The sequence below is a fragment of the Triplophysa dalaica genome, chromosome 1 (assembly GCF_015846415.1).
Source record: "Triplophysa dalaica isolate WHDGS20190420 chromosome 1, ASM1584641v1, whole genome shotgun sequence".
NCBI lineage: Eukaryota > Metazoa > Chordata > Actinopteri > Cypriniformes > Nemacheilidae > Triplophysa > Triplophysa dalaica.
The window spans coordinates 29276098-29289310 of NC_079542.1; the positions used below are offsets into that span (position 1 = coordinate 29276098).

General features: G+C 39.0%; 1 protein-coding gene across 1 annotated transcript; it reads right to left on the reverse strand.

Moving 5' to 3' along the window:
* Positions 1-337: 337 nt before the first annotated feature.
* Positions 338-13143, reverse strand: LOC130427233 (copper chaperone for superoxide dismutase-like). Its single transcript, XM_056754502.1, has 8 exons — positions 13063-13143; positions 12643-12715; positions 11328-11465; positions 9127-9301; positions 4041-4101; positions 2476-2553; positions 1172-1275; positions 338-962 (listed from the first exon to the last, which is right to left on the reverse strand). The coding sequence occupies exons 1-8, from the start codon at positions 13105-13107 to the stop codon at positions 809-811; spliced, it is 828 nt and encodes a 275-aa protein (XP_056610480.1). The 5' UTR covers positions 13108-13143; the 3' UTR covers positions 338-808.
* Between the last annotated feature and the right edge of the window lie 70 nt (positions 13144-13213).

Below are 13213 nucleotides of genomic sequence, written 5' to 3' on the forward strand. Positions count from 1 at the left end.
AAGAAAGTAAAATAAAAAAGATAAATTGGCATTATAATCCTTTTTGTTAGTGGAGAACTGTGTGAACTATTTTGAATAGTTGATTTTACTTAAAGAACTGCAATTAACTGAACATCAATCATTACAAAACATTGCTTGTATATGGCACCTTAGAGCAGCATTATTAGACTTAATCATAAAGAATAAATATATCTTAATCAAATGTTAAGTATTTAAGTATCCATATAGTTCTCTTAAATGCTGCTTTATGCTAAATTTATATGGCTTCCTTTGTGCTTTCGGAATAATCTAAGACAGCCATCTGAAAAAAATATTTTTCACAGAAATACAGTCAGTCTCAATGTTTCAATGTTTAATCTCATCTTAATTTGTTATCGAAATTTTAAATACATTTAGATTTTTTATACAGTAAAAAGTCAAAGAATACTTGAATACATGTTGAAAAACTAGATAGGCTATGGTAATTCAGAACATTTTGAATAACGACAGAAATGTAAGCAACTGTTTTTAACATATGTTTCTGAAGACTTTGCATTCATGTTAAATTGGATAACAGTAACTCCATAGGACTTTTAAAGGAAATCTTTGTCAAAATTAATGTTAGTCTTTGTTCACAGCATCCATTTACATTTATAAATGGATTCTGTATTTGTGTCATTAATCAGAACTTGGTCTTATCGTGTAATAAATTAAGGTTGCTACAAATGGCATTTTGGTCACTCTTTTATCATCTTGCCCTTGTTTCCTTCACTGCAATTCACACCCATTTTCAGTCCCTGATGTGCAGTACAGTCACATCCTCACTCCATTAAAGATGAGCTGCTGGTGTGTCAGTGACTTTGCGTCCTTTCCCAGCAATGGGTCGATCTCTCTCCTCCCACAAAGTTACACCATCACAGGCACAAATCTGTTTGGGGTTTTGAAACAACCCGGCAGAGCGTGCAATGATTCCACAAGCCAGCCTGTCAGAGAAATGAGGGTGAGAGAGAATAAGGGTGTTATTAGATAAACACTGAAGATCATGAAGTACAATCAAATTAACTCTCTTGAAGGCTGATTTACCTACAACAGTTCGGTCTTTTCATATTGTACATACAAACACTCCGTAGGTAGTGATTATTGTTTTTATCTCTGTAAAAATTGTTATATCTAGATGGTTAAAATATTTCACCTCTCTCCAGAGTTTCCTGTTAATTTAGACAGTGGGTGACTCCCACGCCCCAGATCGTCCTCCCCAGAATCCACCACCAGAGATCGACCAATAACATCCCACACCTGTCAAACAGTGAACAGATGGAATGTTCTGGACATAAAAGAGTAGTTATTTTCATCGAGCTAACCAGTATGTCTGTCTTGCCTCCGTGGAAACCACAAAAATCAGATTTCTGCAAGGGTGGATGCAAATAACTTCAAGCCAATGTATGAGTATTCAAGGCTGATGGCTCTAGAAAATCTTATAACCCATTTGGCATATTTAAAGGGACAGTGAAAATTTCTGTCATCATTTACTCACCCTCAAGTTGATGCAAACCTGAAAAAAAATGTTGTTCTGCTACAAAGAATGTCAGTAACTGTGCAGATCTCATCCCCCAATGAATCCCATAGTATTTATTTTCCCAAATATGGAAGTAAATAGGGATGAGGTTGGTTTGGTTACTGACATTCTTCCCAATATCTTTCTTGGTTTAGCTGAACAAAGAAATGTAAACAGGTTTGGAACAATCTGAGGGTGAGTAAATGATGACAGGATTTACATTTTTTGGTGATCCATCCCTTTAATATGTGGAGGTCCAAAACGGTGGCGATCTGTGACTCCTCTACAGGGGAAGCAGTAATGCGACGCTCGGCAAAATATGTATTTAGCCCGTCATGTGTGTTGGTGCATCCATGTCAAAATACGTGCCTGCTGCAGACGCGTCAAAAGAGTTTTTAATGAAAGAGACTCTCGCGTTTGCTAGATACTCGCTTAGACTCATGTGTAATACATAATGCAAAATACAGCCTGTGGCATGGGTGTCCAAAGTTGGTCCTGGCGGCCCGTTGTAATAAAATTAGTTCGTAAAAAACACACCCTAACCAGGTAATCAAGATCTCACTAGGCAGACTAGAAACTTGTGTTGAGCCAAGTTGGAGCTTGACTCTGCAGGAAAACAGCCCTCCAGGACCGACTTGGACAGCCCTGATCAATGGCATCACAGCTTATTCATACTTCTGTGTTCTTACCACAATGTTACTGATCACAAGAAACGTGGCATGTCAAACCTGGTGCAAAGCACTGTTATACAGACTAAGCAAAGAGAAGTATATCTGAATAGAAAAAGTAACAAACTTATAGATCATTACTAATCATATTTATATGTACATTTGGATATTTTACATGTTTATATTCAAAAGGAACTACATTTGAACTATACCCATGGAAGTAAAATACATACAAACACCTTCATTGCATCCAAGACAACTAAAATTGGCTACCTTTATTTGGGAGTCTTCTAATCTGAATGAGGCTCTGCCATCAGGACCAGCAGTAATATTTCCCAGATCGCCCAAATGCTGTAAACCAGACCAATATGTGAAAATAAATTATTACACAGAATTATCTAAGATTATCTCTGTATCTCTACCAGTGCTGGGCAGTATGACCAAAAATTTATATGACTGTATTTTCCGGGTTGTTTCCCAGTACATGACGGTTCTTTTTTTAACCACATTTCTAATGATTGAGAGAGGAAATAGTGCTGTTGATTGACTAAAAATGCCCTTTTATACTGTCATGGTGACAGTATCACCTATATTAACTGCCAAATTTAGACTACTTTAAGAACTGAATAGTATGCAAAGGCTTCATGATTTCCTGAAATCATATTTTTAAATCATAAAACAAAAGCTTAAATATGTGAGATGTAAGCGATCGTCTCACGCTGTAAATCCTCCTTACAGACCCTTATTTGTAATCATAGCATATAGAGAAACAGTTCAAACTATAAACACATCATATTGTATGCTTATATTGAGTAGATATGAGGGGAACACAATCGCTTTTTGAAAATGTTTGTTCGTGAGTATATTTGAAGGGGGCATGAATTAAAATAAAAAAATGTACCCGACTTTTTGTTATAGAAGAGGGAATCGTATTCACGCGAACATGACGTAAGTGTCAGAACTGAAAATGCCCTTGTTACTGAGATTACATTAGTTTTTGACACCAGTCGAATGCCAAGTTCTGGAATGCACCTATGATGGCATTGATAGGTTGAATACCGCCTCCACAAAAAAAATATCAACGACTACTTCTCCAGCCCCGCCCACTGGTTCACACAATAGAACCAGTGGCGCGGAACAAGATAGAGCGAGCAAGCAATAAACAAACATGCCCTTAAAGATAGCTAAATATTGTGCCATCCCTAGTTGTGGAAGAATACAGTCGATGCATAACCTTCCTTCGATTTCGACATTAGTAATGCGGGTTAACGTTTATTTTTAAAGATTTTCCAGCTAATGTGTGAAAAACATGGAATGTTTGTTTGTTTAATTTCTCAAAGGATTCCTTCATGAACAAGACATAGATCGACTCTGGATTTGTGCAGTGCTGTGTCGTCAATATTGGATCTGATAGGAATGGCGCAGCAATCTTATGTGAGTAAAACATTTTTGTACTATGCGTCACTATTGCTTTGTTAGAGATCGCTTGTTGTGCCCTGAGCACTATTCGCACGAGATTAGTATTACTTGGGGACCTCTAGTCATTTGTATTAATTGCAGAAATACACACCGGTATTCAGTTTGAACCTATATATCGCCCAGCACTAATCTCTACCCAAAATATCAAGAGTATAATTAATAAGCAGCAAAAACTATTTAAGCAGTTAAAACAATAACAACTATTTCCATTTTTTTTAAAGTTGGTTCTAAATCATTCAAAACATTTTGTAAATTGATTCTTACTCCAGAGGTAACTATTCATCTGAGAAGATCAATGAAGAAACTGTAAAGAATAGATCATGTACTCTCGTTGTAAAACATAGAGAAGACAGCTGTACCCTCTCTGAGTCCTGAGGCGCTCCATGCTGCTTGGCGAAAGGATTGAAATGATCTCCACAGCTGAGAGAGAAAAATAGGAATATAGGCATCATATTCAAATATAAACATTGGGGAAACAACACTGGATTTACACTCACCTAAAGGATTATTAGGAACACCATACTAATACTGTGTTTGACCCCCTTTTGACTTCAGAACTGCCTTAATTCTACGTGGCATTGATTCAACAAGGTGCTGAAAGCCTTCTTTATGTTGGCCCATATTGATAGGATAGCATCTTGCAGTTGATGAAGATTTGTGGGATGCACGAAGATCCCGTTCCACCACATCCCAAAGATGCTCTATTGGGTTGAGATTTGGTGACTGTGGGGGCCATTTTAGTACAGTGAACTCATCGTTATGTTCAAGAAACCAATTTGAAATGATTCTAGCTTTGTGACATGGTACATTATCCTGCTGGAAGTAGCCATAAGAGGATGGGTACACGGTGGTCATAAAGGGATGGACATGGTCAGAAACAATGCTCAGGTAAGCCGTGGCATTTAAACGATGTCCAATTAGCACTAAGGGGCCTAAAGTGTGCCAATAAAACATCCCCCACACCATTACACCACCACCATAATTGCATTAATGAGAAACTGAACAGGTGTTCCTAATAATCCTTTAGGTGAGTGTATTTCAGATAAAAAAGTACAGAGTGCTTTTTCTTAAAGGGGTCATATGGCCGAATACGTGTTTTTCTGTGTCTTTGGTGTGTTATATGTTGCCCGTGCATATATTAGGCACATAAAATTGCAAAAATTTATGTTTTGGAAGAAAAGATGCATTCCAGTGTTTCTAATCCATTGACGAGACTATGGCGGCCCACCATAGTCTCCTTTGTTCATTTACAGTCTTAATATGAGACAATTTTTTTCTTATAACAACTTAAATATATATTTGAATTTCATTGAATTCTGCACCATTGTTTCATTGCTGTGCCATTGTTCACAGCTAGACGAAATGCGTCCCCCTCTATGTTGCTTCAGTGCAATGTGGGCAGCACACACACACAAACAAAATACTGTATGTACGAACCCAAACTCGCTCTCTACTGTTTCGGTCTTCGCAGTTGAAACGCAGACACGCGAAATGGCCAGGATTTGCGAAGTAAAATCTAACTTATGTTTCAGTATTCACTGCAGTTTTCCACCAGTAAAAACATGATTTTATCAGTGAACGGCATAGCATTCAGATATCATCACCTCATGGCATGAACATCATTATGTTCAGCTCCAATATTATTTCCAGCTAAAATAGCAGTCTGTAGTGACCTTTGACAAACACCATTTCTGTCGTTTAAACTGAGCAGGGCGTCTACACAACAGCGCTGAAGTCAAGTCTTCCTTAAGCCCGTTGTGTTTTTTGTACCTCTGAATTACACAGGCTGTTGCAGCAAATAAAATAGTTCAGTTTGATTTTCAATGGCAAATTATTCAAATTTCGTTTAGTGTTTTTATTAAGATAGGGTTCAGTTGAGTATTTTTTGTTTGTGGCTCAGCCAGGTGCAGAACACATAGTCCGATTGCTAACTGCGCCGGAGCACTGATTTGAATTAATGATGTGAATAATACTGTTGAAACTGCAGCAACCATTAAAATAGTTCAGTTTTGTTTTTAATAGCAAATTATTCATATTATGTTTTTTTTATTTTGTTATATATATATATATGTGGCACAGGTGCAGAACACATTGCCAACTGTGCTGAAACACAAATTGAAATACTGATGTGTCCCAATAATGATGGGATTCGGGACCCTTTGCCAAGGGCTACCGGTCCCTGTACGACCGGAGCAGGAGCTTGGTTCGCATTGCCGGCAGTAAGTCAGACTAGTTCCCGGTGCATGTTGGACTCCGGCAGGGCTGCCCTTTGTCACCGGTTGTTCATAATTTTTATGGACAGAATTTCTAGGCGCAGCCAGGGGCCGGAGGGCGTCGGGTTTGGGGACCACACGATTTCATCTCTGCTCTTTGCGGATGATGTCGTCGTGCTGGCCCCATCAGACCAGCACCTTCAGCATGCACTGGGACGGTTTGCAGCCGAGTGTGAAGCGGCTGGGATGAGAATCAGCACCTCCAAATCTGAGGCCATGGTTCTCAGTCGGAAAAGGGTGGCTTGCCCACTTCAGGTGGGTGGAGAGTCCCTGTCTCAAGTGGAGGAGTTCAAGTATCTGGGGGTCTTGTTCACGAGTGAGGGAAGGATGGAACGGGAGATTGACAGACGGATCGTTGCAGCTTCTGCAGTAATGCGGTCACTGTACCGGTCTGTCGTGGTGAAGAAGGAGCTGAGCCCCAAGGCGAAGCTCTCGATTTACCAGTCAATCTACGTTCCTACTCTCACCTATGGTCATGAGCTGTGGGTCATAAATGCGGATACATGCGGCCGAAATTAGCTTTCTCCGCAGGGTGGCTGGGCGATCCCTTAGAGATAGGGTGAGAAGCTCGGTCACTCGGGAGGAGCTCAGAGTAGAGCTGCTGCTCCTCCACATCGAGAGGGGTCAGCTGAGGTGGCTCGGGCATCTTTTTCGGATGCCCCTGGACGTCTTCCCGGGAAGGTTTTTCGGGCATGTCCCACCGGGAGGAGACCCCGGGGAAGACCTAGGACTGGCCTGGGAACGCCTTGTAGTCCCACCGGAAGAGCTGGAGGAAGTTTCTAGGGAGAGGGAAGTCTGGGCATCCCTGCTTAGGCTGCTGCCCCCGCGACCCGGCCCCGGGTAATGGTAGAAAATGGATGGATGGATGGATGTGAATGACACCATTTAAACTGTTGAAATAATTTAGAATTAATAATAGTTAAAAAGTATTTAAATATTTTAGTTTTGTTTTTAAAGCGGGCGTAACACACAGGGTTTCTGACAATCTCATATTAATCTTGAGTACCTATAGATAAGTATTGCATACTTCGCATCTTCGAAGAGTCTTTAGTTTGATCACATGTATAAAAAAACATACGGCGCGTGCGGAGTGGGTTTCAATCGGTCTCCAAATCCAGCGTTATATCTAAAGTTTATATAACATTCATCACCCAAATGCATTGAACAAACAAACACCTGATCTTCGCGGACATATGCTCTCTCTCTCTCCTCCACACAAGTGAAAGTGACGTCTGCGCATGCTCCTTCTCCTGCTCTGGACGTGCCGTATGCTTTTCCGGGAGAATTGTCCAATACGGGACTAAGAAAAGTTGGGACCTGTACGATGGCTGGGGGGGTGTATTGACTACTATTACTACGTAGTACACCCAACTTGTTTTTTGACAAATGTTAAGCATGAGAAGACAGCACGTTTTACATTGTAAAGAAGTCAGAATCCATGAACACTGTTGCACGGCCGCTTTAATGGTAAATTATATTTTGTTTAGTTTCTTTATTAATTTAGTTAAGAAAATGTTTTGGGCATTTTTGTTTCTTGCTCAGGCACAGAATGCAGTTTGATTGCACACCGGGCCAATTTGAATGATTTGAATGCATGATGGTCCCAAGTCTTCGGCTGTCCCAGTAAGAAAAATCATGTCTCGCGGAAACAGTTACATGCTGCTCTATGTCACCTTGTCCCAAACTTGTCAATATATTTGGTTTGTTGGACATCAAGCAGTGCTACTCAGACCGATCGGCGTGTACCGCAGGAGAAATGGTCTTGTCATTAATTGCTCTTGTGTTACTTTGATATAAACTTATAAGTCTAAGCAACTCGCGCATAAAGTTGAAAACATAATCAATCACAAACTTAACATTACTCAGTCGGCGCATCATAATAATGTAATTATGCTCTGTTCCGGATAGTAAAGTGATACTACCATGAGGGGGAGTGGGACAATGGCACTGTGAAGAAGGCCTGATGCCCAGCCCACGTTTTAATATATGGTAATAATTCAATTAGTTAAACTGTTAAAATTTTGCATCATTTTTTGATGGCTTATGCTCTACATGTTTTGACTATTTGTGAACGTTTTACCACGTGTTCTGCCCTATTATCCCCATTTATATATGGAGCCAATGATTGAATTACTACAATAGCTATTGTATTCTTATAGATTGAACACCTAATTTTGCTCTTAAAATACAACAGATTGCAGAATTTACCTTTAAAGTATGCAAAATATTCTTACAGGGGAGCATGCCCCAGCACCGCCCTAGAGGAAAATACGTTAAGCCCCCATAGTCTCACTAAAGAGTAACGCCTCGTGTAACCACACCCCCACAAATCTAAGTCAGTTTGAGGTATGATTTGACTAAGACCGCCCAAATGTATTAACAAGTAAGATGGGCATACCTGTCAGTACAATGCTTTGAAACCTGATGTTCCAAATATGGTAAGATGCGTTACATTTCTGTCACACGCTTGCAGTTTTCGACCAATCACTACGCACTGGTTAACTGGTCAATAATAGCACACCTTGCTTTCAGAGATTTGAGCTTTGTAAAAATTCTGCACGTTTCAGGAAGGCGGGGCAAAGAGGAGATACAAACATGCACGGTATGTGGAAAATACAGCATTTTTTAACCTTAAAACGGGTATAGGCATTGCATTCCATGTAAAACGAACAATAACATTAGTTTTAGCAGTGTCATATGACCCCTTTAAAACACTCCTCAAGAAAAAAAATTGTTATCTGTTTCATATGGCTTCAAGAACTGGAATATGAGAAAAATGGATAAGTTTTACAACATCTTTTTATTTAATAAAGCCTCTCCTTTTGTGTTTCATGAAAAAAATAAGTCAGACCCAACTAAATGATCTGAAGCTGCATATATAAATTTAAACTAGAATTTAAAAAACCCTGCTGAACATACCCCATGCTGAACATTTACAAAAGTGCAGTTATATTATGTTAATAAAATATATTTTTACCTAAACAGGTAATTATGAACGTTGAGCAATAGAGATTTATATAGCCAGAGCAGTCTTAACTTGTCTGTGTAAAGATAACACTGGCCTACTAAACAAAGGCCTTGCATGACTCTATGTTTTATAACATGCTGTTTAATAGTGGTATAAATGTTATTATCTTGTGATCAAAAGGTGAAAAGTCAAGCGTGACGGTACCTTATGCAATCCTGTGTAAGATCCCCTAGTTCATGCACATGAAAGCCATGTGCTCCAGGTGTCAACCCGTCAATCGTCCCATCAATCAAACAACGATCTTTTGACAGCTGCAGAAAACGGACAACGCCCTGCACTGGCCCTGTCCCACTTAACATTGCCACAGCAGAACCCAGATCTAAAACACATAAAAAAACATTAAAAAAAAATGCCCCACTTGTTGCACAATACTAATTTAGAAAGCTCTTAATAAGGTGAAACTATTGATTTCCAAGACCCCAGACATAATTTTAAAGATACCTAGATTAACATATTTCCATATTCCAGAAAAAAAATTCAAAAGTCGCTTTAATTTGGAAAAAACTAAGACATTGTCCTTGCTTTTCTTTAATTTAAAGGCAGGGTAAGAGTCCCTCTTCAGAAAAAAAAATGCGTCTTGTTCGTTGGAAATCTCTTTACATCCTGATAGCAATAAGGAAGTACAGTGGTCAAATAATAGTCTATAATTATATATCATCGGTCTGTAGGTGTAGGACCTGAAGGTGTAGGACCAAAAAACGCTATTTGCACGCAACTCCTCTTATGCGTACCAGTCTGAACTTATCGGAAGGGAGACGATGAAGCAGATGTTCTGCTGCCTGACTGGATGTTTTTGTCCACACACAGGTTAAAATTGCAATAAGCGAGAGCTTCAATAAATCCGCACGGTCGATACAACATATCTTTTATTCTAACGTAGAAGGACATGTTTCAGAAATGAGTTTTTCAGCTGAAAATGCAATAAGATCCAATAAAATTATTCTTTATGCAAGGTAAAGAACATAATTATCTTTATTATGAACATTTTTTGTGTTACTGAATTAAATGTTTTATATTTAAAATCATTACTGTCATGATGTTTAATGGTTTCGAGAGAATAACCAACTACATACATTCAAGCAAATGATCAATAGTTTTACCCTGCTGTTCTCTGCGGGAATTTGGAAACATAAAAGACACTCACGTTGGACGTAATACTCAATTGTAGACTAATCCAACAAAGTGACCAAAGTGAACCAGAAATATCTAATTCAAGCTAGTTTAAGTTTCTTAAATGATGGCCAAGTACCTCAAAGAGTAACATTTTAGTGACGTTCATCATTATTCCCTCACAACTGCTGTATAGACAACTTTCTCGCCGGCGTCACGCTTAAGTCATGGCACATAATGGAGGCAAAAACGAAGAGAAAACTGGAGACGGCCAATACAAACCAGCACAGATTCGGCTACAAAAGGAGTTTAAAATATCATCTTATTGTGTTGTTTAGTGCCACAATCAAAAGAATACAGGCTCCAATTTGATATTTTAACATTTACATTTAGTCATTTGGCAGACGCTTTTATCCAAAGCGACTTACAGCGCACTTATTACAGGGACAATCCCCCTGGAGCAACGTGGAGTAAAGTGTCTTGCTCAAGGACACACTGGTGGTGGATGCTGCAATGGTCAAACAAAAACACTGACGACAGCTGTAGTTAAACACAATAAAACGAGCGGACTGAACAGAAACGATCATTAAACATGCTAGCTTTTCACTTCACAACCTACCTAAGATTAAAAAACTACTGTCTTTTGTTGGTGTGGATTATGATTTGGGTATGTGTCTAAAAATATCTAACATATGCCTAAATCATAAACTGGGGAACAATGATATTTTTCACTAAACATAAAAAAATATATTTATAGGGTATGTTCACTAATTTAGTTAGTTATACAACTACCAGTAAACTATCGGCCAGAAACTAAACATAAAAGGAACTGTTTGTCATCTATTTTAGTTGTCATAAGTGCATTCGCATAAAGGGAGAGGGAACAGTGAGAAGGCTCATGTTATATGTAAGTTTTGGATCCTTTTCCTTGCGTTAAAGTCAACTTAAAAATATATATTGCGGTCCTACACAGTGAGTGACATTACATGTTAAAGATAAATTCGTTTTTTTCGAGTCATTCTCAAAAAGCAAGCAAACACAACGTGCTCCCTACCATTAGTAATGGTCAGAGGAATTTCTTTTGCCCCCAGCTAAGCTCTGCCGACAAAAACGCGTAACGGTGTTTACTAACAGTAAAGGCGTCTATTGTCCTGACCAAAACAAGAACACAATGTCACATATTTGGGCAGCGAATGAAATAAAACATGACAAGGTACATAAGACAGCAGACCCACCTGTTTCTGAGCTGCCCATTCCCTTCAACACAGCACGCCTGCCAGTGCTTTCGATGAGGCTCTGGACCTGCAAAGAGGTGAGCGCCGTTTCAACCAAAACCTCCTCTTTCGCCAGGTCTATGTGCACTGACTGCACTCCTAAAACACACACATTGATGTCAATTGTATTATATATATATTAGTGGTGGGCTTAACGCCGTTAACGCAGTGAGACTCTTATCGCGCGATAAAAAAAATGTCGCCGTTAATCTATTCTCAAAGTTGGGTTGGGAGCTGGGTCTATACTACGCAAGCTATGATGACTTTCACCTTGATATTTTAGCGCGGATGTATACCAGCTTAACTGCACTGTACGGGGCGAGAACGAGATTTTTCAACTCGCGTGATTCGCGTCATTCGTGGAAGCAGAAGCCGCCTCATCATCTCATAACCAGGGCTTCATTCGCGCAATTCGCGCAGCAAGTAGGTCTATTGGCTCTTTGCATTACATATAAATCACTCGCGCTTGACGCGCCATTCGCGTTTGGTCTGAACACAACATAACGTTACTGTGAAATTACCGCATCAAACGTGACGTGCTAACATGGATGCAGCTATGAAGCCGCCGGGTTTGCTTCAGGGAATATTAATTTTTAAGAAGCTTCCCAGTAGAAACATCGACAAGACTAAGGTTGTTTGCACCTTGTGCAATGCGGAATCGGTTTAAAAAAAAACACTTTCTCTCAACAGGTACTGGTCTAGCTTTAGTTGAAACCAGTAACTTTGTATTGAGATCTAATGTATTATGGCTCCTGTATGACATATCGCTTGTTGCTCCCTCACTCTTTGTAAATCGCTTTGGATAAAAGCGTCTGCTAAATGACTAAATGTAAATGTATTGTAGGAGCTCTTCCAGTCTCAAGTACCACCTAAACGCAAAGCATCCCTTAGCTAATGCGGAAGTAAACACAAGTTCATTTTATTGAACATAATTTAATTTTCATCACCAATTATCATAGTAGAACAGCTTTCTCAAGCAGTTTGTGATGCATTTTGGAAACAGGAGATGGGCCCCTGGTCTAATGCGCCACCTGGCTTGAGAAACCCGTTCTCAAAGACTTACTTTTAGTCATTATTTGGGTAGCACACATATTCTGAATGCCTTCGGCAGAATTCAAATGAGCCATTTTAATCTAGATTAATCTAGATTAATCTTGGAATTAATCTAGATTAAAAAAAAAAATCTATGCCCACCACTAATATATATATATTATAATAATATTAGTGTAATGTCAATATGACTCAAACACGTAACAAAATGTCATGTTCGTCTCACCTGGTTCTTTGTGTAGAACGTCTTTCACTGCATTGGCACAGCTGTCACATGACATTTGCACTGCAAACTCAAGCTGCAAAGAGTATAATATCATAATATTAAAAACATAAAATCTATATTAATAATTGCCTGTTAGTCGTCAAAAGAAACTTGTCTAATTATTATGACTAAATCAATAAAATGGAACTTTTACATATTATAAAATCTTTAAAAAAATCTAATATGATATTAACGTTAGAGCTGAAAAAGGCACTTTTTAACTAGTTCAAAGAGCAGTCTTGCGCATGGCCTATTTTTCCCACGAATCTTGAGGAATTCCCCCACCCTGATCTTTAACCTGCAGTTACCATGTAACTGAAAATCATGTCATAACTAATTCTGTCAGCATGTGAATATTTACATTAATGAAAATATTCACACCTTGGCTGTACTGTTTGTGTCCATGTTTGCGTCAAACTCGTACATTCATAGCGACGTCAGCGGATGTTCCGGTTTCAGGAAACACAATTTCAAAATAAGAGTCTCAGGATCATGAGGAACGAGGATCCGTCTTGTTTGATAGATTAATTAT